Consider the following 12,905-nt stretch of genomic DNA (forward strand, 5'->3'; position numbering starts at 1 on the left):
GGCCCTGTTCTTTTGTGTCTCTTGTAGTCTGATGTTGTTTATGTTAAGTTCTGGACAGTTGTGAACCTTTTCAACCTTTTTTTTTATAAACAGAGACAGAGATCATCATTTGAAAACCTTCAAATCTGTCATACCAGCTAGCAAACTGGTGGAATGGCTTGTGTCACAGGTAATGTGAGGATGGACACACATTTACACACCACTTTATTGTGTAAACATTCACACACAAACACTTTCTTTCACTTTCTGTTCATCTTTCAGCTCTTATTTACAGCTAGACTTATTTACAGTCTAATATTCACAAAGTTGCTTCAATATGTAATTTCTTTCAAACACAGAAGTCATTTAACATGATTTTTCTTATTCAGGGTGACAGCACAACCCGTGAAGATGCAGTTACCCTTGGTGTTGGACTCTGCAATGCTGGCTTCATGCACCACGGTCAGTCTCTATGTCCACGTATTAACTGTACTTGACAGTATTTGTATGAAACCATGATGAGGTTTTGGATCAGTTATTGTATAAAAGTATTCTCGTAACATTCATAATTTATTTTCATAAAATGGTGATTGAACCACTGATGTCACATGGACTTTTTTAACAATGCATCCATTCAACAAATGCTGGATTGGACCAAGTCCCTGCCCTACATTTTTCTTTTTGTTAATCCATTTCACTCAGGATATAAAAAAAAAATCACTACTTGCATTGCGGCTTTAAAGGTCAGTTGTACAGTTTCTGCCCTTCCAGTAGCATCAGATGTAAATGCAAGAAGTATGTCAAAGATGAAACACGTGTCGTCTTTAAATAAACTAAACAGATTTTGCCATTTCGTGGCCTTTTCTGTTTATCATTGCAACACATGTGGTGTCCAGAGCAAAGCTTTGAAGTGTGGCAGTGTTTGTTTGAGAGAGAGTGAAAGGGTTTTGACTTATGGCAGCCCTAGAGCAGTCTTGGAATTATAATGCAACATTAATTAATCTTATAGCTGTGTAGTGTTTTTAAAAAAAGCAACAAGCCCCAAAAACCCGTGGTTTACAGTAATTTTAAACCACTAAGTGGCCCCTCTTTATAGATAGTAATGTTAACTGTTCTAAAATCGCTGTAAACCATGGCTTCAAAGGCTTATTGCTTTGATATAACAGCTACTACATATATCTGGCAAAGTATCATAAAATAAACACTGCAACAAAAATTTATTGATAACAATAATTCTTCTGATGTAGGAATATAGTTCTTCAGCGATGTTTAGCAGAATGGTTGTCAAGCAACATATAGATGCAGTAAAGTAGTACTGATGTAGCAAGGTCAAAAGTATATGTTTGTATAGTATTTTACAGTTTCAAAGGCAACTCAGCCAGTCATAATCAAGTGCCAGAACTATCTGTTTTGTAATGCTCATTTAGCAGCCTTGTGTTATATTTTGTATATCATTTTTCTCTCTAAATTTATTAATCAGTGCTTTAAGTGCAGCACAGTTTCACAGTACAGTGTTTTACAGTTTTGGCATGGTTTTTAACATGACACTCTGAATGTGTCTGCCAGAAGTCTAGTTTGTTTGTACAAAAGACACAGAGAGTAAAATGAAAAGAGATGACTGTTTTAGATGTAAACATCTGTTGCAATAACATCTGGACCCTCTAATGGAACAGAAATAGCCACAATAATGGGAAAGAACATTTTCTGATGGGATACACATGCTCATAGACACAAGCCTCCTCTCAAGAGTTATAGAAGTGTTTTGCAGCCATGTCACATCTCAACTTCCAAAACAATCCAGAACAATATTTTGCTTGGAATTCACAGACAGAACGGCCTGTCCCTACAAAGTTCCTGAAAACACACATGTTCTCACTGTCACCGTCTTCCTGTGAAGGAAAAACAGCACACTTACACGTGCCAGATCTCCTATTAAATCCTCTGCCATCATCCTTCACCTCAGATTTGCCCAAACATCAGTCCCACAGACATCATGAGCTGTTTTGACGGAACTGAAGGGTGATGCAATCGGCCCATTTCACACTGTCAAAACGTTTTGTCATCAGCCGATATGATCAGCGCTGAGTTACAAGTGTTTTGTTTTACTTGTTTATAAAAGTGTGTTTTGTAATTCAATCTCAGTTCAATTCAATTCTAACTTTCCCTTTCAGTTCTGGAGAAAAGCGAATTTAAGGACGAGTCACAGTTTTTTCGCTTCTATGCCGATGAGGAGACGGAGGGTACGAGCTCCAAGAGTAAACAGCTTCGCAGTGACTTCAAACTCATTGAAAACATCCTTGCCAAATCCTTAGTGGTGAGTTACACAGACACACACCGCAGGGGTTTCTCCCTCGTGGAGAGCATTGTTGAGGGATAACTAGCAATGCCACTAACTTAACCACATTTTTCAGTAGCTGAACTTTTTTTGCTGTAGCTTTTGTAATAACACAAGCGTAGCGTTATAGCCCAAGTGAACTAAGGCATTGAAATAATCAAAGGTTCCTTCTTATCATTTTCTCAAATGTAGCTTTGAGTAGTTTGATTCATTCTTGTAAATCAGTTTGTTTGGACAATTCATGGTTGAAAACCACTGATAGTTCACCAAAAATGAAAATTCTGTAATTAATTACTCACCCACATGTCGTTCCAAACTTGTAAGACCTTTGTTCATCTTCGGAACACAAATTAAGGCATTTTAAAAGAAATCTGACAGCTTGCTGACCCTGCGTTGACAATATCGCAACTGAAGTTGAGGTAAAAAGTTTACATACACCTTGCAGAATCTGCAAAATGTTAATTATTTAACCAAAATAAGAGGGATCATAAAAAATGCATTATTTTTTTATTTAGTTCTGACCTAAATAAGCTATTTCACATCAAATAAATTTACATTTTTTCCACGAGAGATAATAATAGTTGAATTTACAAAATGACCCTGTTCAAAAGTTTACATACACTTGTTTCTTAATACTGTGTTGTTACCTGAATGATCCACAGCTGTTGTTTAGTGATAGTTGTTCATGAGTCCCTTGTTTGTCCTGAAAAGTTAAACTGCCCGCTGTTCTTCAGAAAAGTCTTTCAGGTCCCACAAATTCTTTGGCTTTTCAGCATTTTTATGTATTTGAACCCTTTCCAACAATGACTGTATGGTTTCAAGATCCATCTATTCACACTGAGAACAACTGAGGGACTCATATGCAACTATAACAGAAGGTTTAAATGCTCACTGATGCTCCAGAAGGAAAAAAATTATGCATTAAGAGGCGGGTGTGAAAACTTTTGAACATAATGAAGATGTGTACATTTTTCTTATTTTGCCTAAATATCATTTTTTTTTATTTAGTACTGCCTTTCAGAAGCTACAGAAGATACTTACATGTTTCCCAGAAGACAAAATTAGTGAAATTTACCCTGACCTTCAAGTTCAGGCTCTTAATGCATTGTTTCCTTCTGAGGCATCAGTGAGTGTTTGAACCTTCTAAAATAGTTGCATATGAGTCCCTCAGTTGTCCTCAGTGTGAAAAGACTGATCTGAAAATCAAAATCATTGATGGAAAGGGTTCAAATACACAAAAATGCTGAAAAACCAAAGAATTTGTGGCACCTGATAGATTTTTCTGAAGAACAGTGGGCAGTTTGCCCCAATATCAGTAATACTAACATATGAGAAAACAGCAAATATACTAATTTTATACTGAAAGTAACACATTAACAATACACAGCCCTATATTTAAATGCACACATCATGCTACTACATACACTCAAGCACAACCATCAGCCAAGCATAGATTTTTCTCCTCCGTGCCAATTAAGACCCTCCTTGTCCATCAGTAATTATCCTGACCTTTACAAAACTACTCTTTCATCCTTATAGACTGACAGATTCCTCCCCCAGATCATCAAACGCATGAAAACCGTGCACTCTTTGCTCTCTGTTCAGATGCTAAGAGCTTCTCGATTTACCCTCCTTAGTCTGTCCTCTCAGACGTCAGGACCTCACACCACTGCTAATTTTCAGAGAAAATAGGAGTTGATGGCTAGAAATAAAACAAAGGCAGACATTTACAAGGCTGGTAAACATGTTCCGCTTTAGCTCTTAGATAATAAAAGCACAAAAAAGCCCATCCCATGTGTAGCTGTGGGAAAACTGAGCATTAGTGTGTATCCTTGTATATGATGACTCAAAGCCAAGTGTGACTTTCATCCATGATAACGCCTTTAGCACCTGAGCTGACCTATTAACATGCTGATGGGGCACATATGAGCTGATTATTGTTATTTTTAGAAAAACAGACTTAACACCTCAAACAGCTTTTGGAGTAAAGGATGCGTAGCTTGTTCACACATTTGCACAAACGCTGCGGCTCTCTGTGTGGCACCGAGTCCTGAAAGTAACACATTCTTCTTTGTTCCGTCCTGCATTTATTTTGAGATGCAACCATCATCATTAATTTTACTGACCTTTGTGCTGATATAGTGTTTCTCCTGTCTGTGTGCAGATACATCCTGAAGAGGAAGACTATGGGTTTGAGATTGAAGAGAAGAACAAGGCCATCATAGTGAAGAGTGTGACCAGGGGCTCATATGCAGAGGTATGAGTTTGGGGAACCGCATCCTAGTTCTCCACATTTTCTGCTCTATAGAAAAAATATCAGTGACTGAGCATATCCAGAATGCATGCCAATGGTTGGCTTGAGTTCCACAGTCTGCCACATTTGGGATTTTCCCTAGTAAGCTGTGTTTTCTTTTTATAAGGTGTTTCCAACCAAATTATATCCATATATGAGAGCTGGCAGCCTTCAATAGGGACTAACAAAACCTAAACAACTGTTTTCACATGTTTCCCTGTTTCATCACAAGTCACATTTAGCACTGGTTCATTAAAGCAATACTATATTCACTGCAAAAAAAAGATTTTTTTGTCATGTTTCCAGCCAAAATATTAAAAAAAATTCTTAAATCAAGAAGGATATGCTAGACAAGTAAAAATTATTTTCTTGTTTTCATAACAAAACAAGTCAAAATTAAGTGAGTTTTTGCTTAGAACAAGTAACATAATCTGCCAATGGGGTAAGCAAAAAAATCTTATTTTAAACAGAAAACAAGATTATTTTTCTTATCCCATTGGCAGATTATTTCAATCCTTCTTGATTTAAGAATTTTGAGATATTTTTGCTGGAAAAACAAATCATGTTTTTTTTTAAAGAAAAGCATTTATTTGAAGTCTTTTGTAGGATTTTAAATGTCTTTAATGTCAGCTTTATCCAATCAGTTTATGAAAGTACACTACCAGTCAAAAGTTTTTGAACAGTAAGATTTTTAATGCTTTTTAAAGAAGTCTCTTCTGCTCACCAAGCCTGTATTTTTTTTATCCAAAGTACAACAAAAACAGTAAAGTTTTGAAATATTTTTACCATTTAAAATAACTGTTTTTTGGTTTGAATATATTTTAAAATGTAATTTATTCCTGTGATCAAAGCTACATTTCCAGCATCATTACTCCAGTCTTAAGTCACATGATCCTTCAGAAATCATTCTAATATGCTGATTTGCTGTTCAACATTATTATTATTATTATTATTATTATTATTATCAATATTTAAAACAGTGAGTACATTTTTTCAGGATTCTTTGATGAGTGGAAAGATCCAAAGATTATACGATTCAAAAGCCTTGAGTCTTTTTTTTTTTTTTTGAAAGATGATCGTTATGATCAAAAGACGTATTAAGTTATACAAGATTTCTATTTCTAAAAATGCTTGAACTTTCTACTCATCAAAGAAACCTGAAAAAAATTATACTCAGCTGTTTTTAACTTAATAATAATAATACATGTTACATGAGCAGCAAATAAAATTATAAGAATAATTTCTGAAGGATCATGTGACTGGAGTAATGATGCTAAAAATTTAGCTTTAAAATCACAGGAATAAATTACATTTTAAAATATATTCAAATATAAAACAATTATTTTAAATAGTTTTTGCTGTACTTTGGATCAAATAAATGCAGGCTTGGTAAGCAGAAGAGACTTCTTTAAAAAAAAAAAAAAATTAAATGTCTTACTGTTCAAAAACTTTTGACTGGTTTATTTATGTTTCTGACCCCAAACTGTCCAAAATGGTCAGATATATTTTTTATGCAAAGTAAAATTTTTATATTTTCCTTTCGATTTTTGGAATAAATAATGCCTATTTTATTTGAATGGCTTTGTGAAAGGAAAAATGTTGATTATTTATGAAACTGAGTCTGTGTTCTAAGTGCTTAACAGGACATTATCTTTATGCAACATAATTTTATACTCTTCATGTGTATAAATGTTCTTATCTATCTGACTTATTTATGGTCCACATGGTTTTACATATATAAATATAGTGGAAAGTGTGCCAAACTCTGTAATACAATCTGATCCATTTATTTTTATCCGGTGTGTGGGGTTGTCTTATAATGTGTTCACCTTTCTTAAACTCTTCTTGATAGCTTGATCTCTCAAGGACTCTTTTTGCATCTTAACAAACCCTGATTGTTTCCCTGGTCTTTTGTTGAATGTGTAGTGTGGATTTAATCTGATAAATCTGCCTTTGGGAAATAAACCCTGATCATTATCTGTCATTTGAAGGAGGACCTCTTCAACTGATGCGTTATTTTCAGTGCGCAGGGTTATTTGTGTTCATGCTCTCTACAGCTCTGCTAGATATTTATGGAGGATTGGTAGATAATTATGGTTAGGATCTAAACCACCACTAATTGTATCCCCACTGTGCTTGGTACGAGACATTTTGTCCGTATTAAAGTGTCACACTGCTGCTCACAGGAGCATGTGCAGAAGATGAGAGTGTGATTGTAATGGTGATTAATGCAGTGAATGAGTGGAAGTGCTGTATGTTCTGACACTTATGTCACGGGCCGCTCAGATCACGCGTCGGCTCTAGGACACGCTTGCTTAATTCATTCCACTCCCTCTGTCTTCACAGCTCTGCTCTCTGGAGATCAGGAAGAAGCAATTAAGCATGTCCCATCATATTCTCCACAGAGTCCTCACACTTTTTTTCCATTCTCTTTTCTCAAAACTTTTCTTCATTCTTGTTTTTTCATCCCCTTTTTCTGTTTCTCATAGCTTACAAGAGTTTTAGGCTTACATTCTTTCTTTCTTTCTTTCTTTCTTTCTTTCTTTCTTTCTTTTTCTTTCTTTCTTTCTTTCTTTCTTTTTCTTTATTTCTTTGTACTTTCCCTCCTTCAATCCCTTTCTTCCCTACTTCCCTTTGTTCTATCCTGCTTTTCATTTCATTCATTTTCATTCCTACATTCCACCTTTCTTCCTTTCTTTTTTTACCCCTTTCATGCCCTCTTTACATCTTTCTTGCTTCCTTCCTTCCTTCCTTCCTACCTTCTGTCTTTGTTTGTTTGTTTATTTCCTTCTTTCTTTCTTTCTTTTTTCTATCCTGCTTTTCATAAATTTTTTATTCCTATCAACCTTTTCTTTCTTTTCTTCACTCCTTTCATGCCCTCTTTTCCTCTTCCTTTTCTTTTTCTCAGTTCTTTTTTTTTTAGTTTTATCCTGTATTAAATTTTTCATTCCTTCTTTCCAGCTTTCTTCCTTTCTTTTTCTTCACCTCTTTCATGCCCTCTTTTCCTCTTCCTTTTATTTTTCTTTCTTTCTTTCTTTCTTTCTTTCTTTCTTTCTTTCTTTCTTTCTTTCTTTCTTTCTTTCTTTCCTTACTTCTTCTCTTTCTTCCTTTACTCAGTTCTTTTCTTCTATCCTGTATTCATCAATTTTTCATTCCTTCTTTCCAACTTTCTTCCTTTCTTTTTCTTCACCTCTTTCATGCCCTCTTTTCCTCTTCCTTTTATTTTTCTTTCTTTCTTTCTTTCTTTCTTTCTTTCTTTCTTTCTTTCTTTCTTTCTTTCTTTCTTTCCTTCTTCTCTTTCTTCCTTTCCTCAGTTCTTTTCTTCTATCCTGTATTCATCAATTTTTCATTCCTTCTTTCCAACTTTCTTCCTTTCTTTTTCTTCACCTCTTTCGTGCCCTCTTTTTCTCTTCCTTTTATTTTTCTTTCTTTCTTTCTTTCTTTCTTTCTTTCTTTCTTTCTTTCTTTCTTTCTTTCTTTCTTTCTTTCTTTCTTTCTTTCTTTCCTTCTTCTTTCTTCCTTTCCTCAGTTCTTTTCTTTCTTCTATCCTGTATTCATCAATTTTTCATTCCTACTTTCCAGCTTTCTTCCTTTCATTTTCTTCACCTCTTTCATGCCCTCTTTTCCTCTTCCTTTTTTTCCTTTCTTTCTTTCTTTGTACTTTCCTTCCTTCCTTTCTTCTCTCCTTCCCTTTCCTCTTTCCTCACTTATTTTCTTTCTTCTATCCTGCTTTTTATTAATTTGTTCATTCCTTCTTCTATTCCATCCTTTCTTTCTTCATCCTTTTCCCTTCCCTTTCTTGTACTTCCGTTCTTCCTTATTATTGTTTATCCTTTTTCCTTTTTGGCATCCTGTCTTTCATTAGTTTGTTCAATTCTTCTTTCAACATTTTCTTCCTCCCTACTTTTTTCATATCTTACCCCTTCCTTTTTTCTTTCATGCCCTTTTTCATTCTGCCTTTCTTCTTTTTTCTTTTTTATTCTTCCCTTTTTTTCTCTCATTTTTTCCCTAACTTTCAGTAGTTTGTTCTGTTTTCTCCTTTCCTCACTTTTTTCTTTCTTCTTTTCTTTAATGCCTTTATTCTTTAATTTTCCTCTTCCCTTTCTTTCCTTTTTCTTCCTAACTTTCATTAGTTTGTACTTTCCTTCCTACCTCCCTTCCTCCCTTCCTTCCTTCCTTCATTCCCTCCTTCTGTTTCCTCTTTTCACTTTTTTTTTCTTCTTCTGTCCTGCTTTTCATGAATTTGTTAATTTCTTCTTCCCTTCTATCCTTTCTTTCTTCCTTCTTTTCCCTTCCCTGTTCTCTTCCCTTTATTGTACTTTGTTCTTCGTTCTTCCTCGTTTCTTTCTTTATTTTGTCCACATTTTCCTCTTTCCTTTTTCTTCCCAACTTTCATTCATTTGTACTTCCCTCCTTCATGTTCTCCTGTCCTCACTTGTTTTCTTTCTTTTATCCTGCCTGACATTAATTTGTTCATTCCTTCTTCCATTCGGTCTTCTTCCTTCCTCCCTTCTTTTCTTTTCCTTCCTTTCTCCCTCCTTCCTACCTTCATTCATCCCTTCTTTTGTTTTCTTTCTTCTACTTTCCTGTCTCTCTTGTTTTTTTCTTCTTTTATCCATTTCCTTTCTGGCTTCCTGCCTTTCATTAGTGTGTTCATTCCTCCATTCTGTCCTTTCTGCTTCCTTTCTTCCTTGCAATCGCACATTTTTAATTGCACCTTCAAATGAATTGCTTGGTTACCTTAAAGTGCTTATTATAGCTAATAAAGGTTTAAGCTATACAAAGCTCATTTGCCATAAAGGTGTGAGGTTCTCTCATTTCTGTCTGCCAATCCTTTAATCCTCATTAACATATCACTCATCTCTCTTTCTCTCCATTTGTCTCTCTTCCATTCCTAATTCACATCAAAGAAAACTGTTATGAGTGACACCCTAATTTATTTTCCCCTTGTTTTGTTTGCTTGTCAGTTGGATTCTTGGTATTTATTATGGTGTTTTTTATTCTTGGAATTTATTTCCTGTTTTCATGTTTTTCTTTGGTGCAGATGGCGGGCCTACAGCCGGGTAGAAAGATCTACTCTATTAATGAGGACCTGGTGTTCCTAAGGCCCTTTTCTGAGGTGGAGACCATGATCAACCAGTCCTTCTGTATACGCCGCTCACTCAGACTGCTGGTGGCCACCAAGAACAAAGAGTGAGTTCACGTTCACGGCAGAAATCAGATACTTGCACACAGACACACAGACGTGTTAAATGTAGCTGGGTATAGTGTAAACGGATACTACTGGTGTTAGAGTTACATGCAGGAGAGCAGCACACTGCAAAACACTGTTGTTTTCAAAAGAGTGTTCATTAATGTTTAAATGTGCCGGCACTTCTTGCTCCTCAGGCACTTTTATGTGCCCCAAACAATGATGTTCTTGAAAAAAAGACTGCTAAGTAACACAGAATACATCCAGTACAAAAAGACTCTTGCTTCATGTCATGTTGCTTAAGTACCTGTAGATAGGATAAAAGAGCTTATCTTATGTGCTTGACTTATGTCTTTGTTTGCGTATATGTTAGGATTGTGAAGATCCCAGATGTTCACGGCACTCTTCCGTTTGTTCTCTGCGGTTCTTGTCCACCTTACGTTCATGCAGTGAAGAAAGGTGAGTTTTCATTGTTTGTGATGATCAAAACACACATGCAAATCATGTCACATTTATATGCAAAGTGATTATGGCCTCAAAACCCAGAGACATTCTGTTTCTTGCTATAAAAATTCACACGTTATTCTTAATCGAGGAATGCTTTGCATTCCCTCTGTCTAACCTGCTAGGCAGATGTTAGTGTACTATAAAAAGCTTTTAAATAAACCAAATTCGCAACACCAGGCTGCTATGGTCATGTGATCAACATCTGGAGCTCTTCAGCATTTGAACCCAAACTCAGGATCCCTGCACACGTTTCTGGATTTAAAAAGCGCACTCTAGGAGCTTTTTGAAGTCAACGCCGTTAGCTCATCTTCAAGGCACTTAGACAAAAGTAGAGATTTATGATGTGTCATTATGGGAGCTTTCATCACTTCAAGTGCCCCTGAATGCAGGGGGTGTAAATTCCAGAATAAGTAGTCTATTCAAAGCAGAGGTAAGAATATGTGAAATTGTCCTGTTAATACACAATAATCATAAGTTCTTTTAGTCACATAAATTTTTTCGTTGCTGTAACTTGTTGGAATGTCAAATCGAAAAGCTCTACATCAAACAGCTCCACTCAAGATTTTTTTCTATCATTATGAACATAAATTTATGATCTGTCTTGTTTCATTGAGCTGAAATATTAGGACAGGTCCCTGAGAGAACATATAAAAAGATACGCTCTTGCACTAGTCTGACTTCATAATCACGTTACAAAGGTCACGTCCAGTTAGTTTTTCATCCAGTTCAAAAAGGTAGGCTAGAAAAGTTTGATAAACATTTGAATAATCTGTAGTACCTTGTTCCACTGTGAAGAACCTTTTGTGAAATGGAAAGATTCCATAAAAGTATAAGTTCGCTTCCAGAATAAAAATTTCCTGAAAATGTATTCACCCTGTGTCATCCAAAATGTTCATGTCTTTCTTTTTTCAGCTGAAAAGAAATTAAGGTTTTTGATAAAAAAAAATCCAGGATTTTTCTTTATATAGTGGACTTCAATGGGAGCCAATTGGTTGAAGGTCCAAATAGCAGATTCAATACAGCTTCAAATGGCTCTACACGATCCCAGCAGAGGAGTAAAGGTCTTATCTAGCCAACAATTGGTCCTTTTCTAAAAAAAAATTAAACAATTTTGTATCTTGCACTAGTATAGCTTCGTAATCACGTTGGAAAGGTCACGTCCAGTTAGTTTTTTATCCGGTTCAAACAGGTAGGATAGAAAAAACTCAGTTTCATTTCCTCCTACTCCTTCAAAAACATCCAACATTGTTGTTTTTCTTTATTTGGTAAAGCGCGTTTGACTTTCTTTGCACATTCGCTTTGTAAACACTTGGATGGTACTTCCACCTACGTCACACATGACATTTCCAACGTAACTACGTAATGTTTGAGGTCAGGTTAGTGCAAGACAAGCATTTGTGGTTAAAAACTACATAATTTTGTATTTTTTTTTTAATAACCAGTTGTTTTACGAGACAAGACCCTTATTCCTCAGCTGGGATTGTGTAGAGCCCTTTGAAGCTGCATTGAAACTGCAATTTGCACCTTCAACACTTTGGCTCCCATCAAAGTCCACTAATGGAAGATAATGTAGATGGAAAGAGTATAGTACATATTTGTATGAACAAGAAAATCACTCAAAAACTCCCAAAACATTTCAAATGCATTTAAGTACAACATGCACATAGGTTGTTCAAATACAAATACAAAATGATGCGTAGTCAACGCTAACATTACATCATACACATTTGGGTAAGAAAGTGTCTAGACTGGTTTGGATTTGCCTACATGTAAAATACACAGCCTTTTAACTTCAGAATCATCCATTTGACATCTTTCATTAGTTTGGTTAAGATCGTTGTACATTATAGGAATAATTTTTATGTGTATACAGGCTCTGAGGCAGCAGCAGCGGGTCTTCAGCCTGGTCAGTGTGTGCTCAAAGTCAACGGCAACAACATGAACCAGAGCAGTTACCAGGAAGTCCTGGAGCACTTCAGTGGCCATCAGCCTGTCCTGGAGCAGCAAGACACTGTGAGAATCAACACTGCATTGTGTTTAACACTGCATTATGTGTTTTTTTATAGATTCTGTGGCCCATATATAGTGATCCCAGAGGTTATTTGCTTCTGACACTCTATACACTACCTGTTTCCTCCCTTTGTGATTATTGTTTTTTTTTTGTGGCGCAGAGCTGTGGTCAGTGGGCGTACCGTGTGTATGAGGATGTGGAAGAGCAGATGTCTTTCAGGGGGTGTGAGAATGGCTCAGATTCAGAGGACGGCTGCACTAATGGAACAGGTAGTGTGTGTGTGTGTGTGTGTTTTGGCAAATGACTCAGTGTGACAGGTGTACCCAAAAAAAACTTATGGTCGTTAACGGAAACTATTATGAATACAAAAGTCATGGGAACTGTGGATACAGTGCCATACACACAACTTTTGTCCTCAGCTATGAACCAAAGTTCATGCGTGGTAAACTTGTGCTAAGAATTTTGACCATTGCTGGACGTCGCTGACCTCTTGGAGGAAATCAAATAAATTACAAACAGCTTAACTTGACTTGACTATTAGTGTTTTCTTTTCAAACGAATCACTGTTATGTAACTATTTGTGACCCTG

General features: G+C 35.9%; 1 protein-coding gene across 1 annotated transcript in view; it reads left to right on the plus strand.

Annotated features, from left to right (window-relative positions):
* The window catches only part of prex1 (phosphatidylinositol-3,4,5-trisphosphate-dependent Rac exchange factor 1), a 96,238-nt gene that overhangs the window by 57,117 nt on the left and 26,216 nt on the right, over positions 1 to 12,905 (plus strand). Inside the window, exons 14-21 of the mRNA XM_073818975.1 lie at positions 94 to 169; positions 369 to 441; positions 2,151 to 2,293; positions 4,479 to 4,571; positions 9,652 to 9,800; positions 10,172 to 10,257; positions 12,179 to 12,318; positions 12,477 to 12,585. Coding sequence (XP_073675076.1) covers positions 94 to 169; positions 369 to 441; positions 2,151 to 2,293; positions 4,479 to 4,571; positions 9,652 to 9,800; positions 10,172 to 10,257; positions 12,179 to 12,318; positions 12,477 to 12,585 — 869 coding nt within the window. The remainder of the gene's footprint in view (positions 1 to 93; positions 170 to 368; positions 442 to 2,150; positions 2,294 to 4,478; positions 4,572 to 9,651; positions 9,801 to 10,171; positions 10,258 to 12,178; positions 12,319 to 12,476; positions 12,586 to 12,905) is intronic.

Source organism: Garra rufa, chromosome 15 (assembly GCF_049309525.1).
Source record: "Garra rufa chromosome 15, GarRuf1.0, whole genome shotgun sequence".
Taxonomy (NCBI): domain Eukaryota; kingdom Metazoa; phylum Chordata; class Actinopteri; order Cypriniformes; family Cyprinidae; genus Garra; species Garra rufa.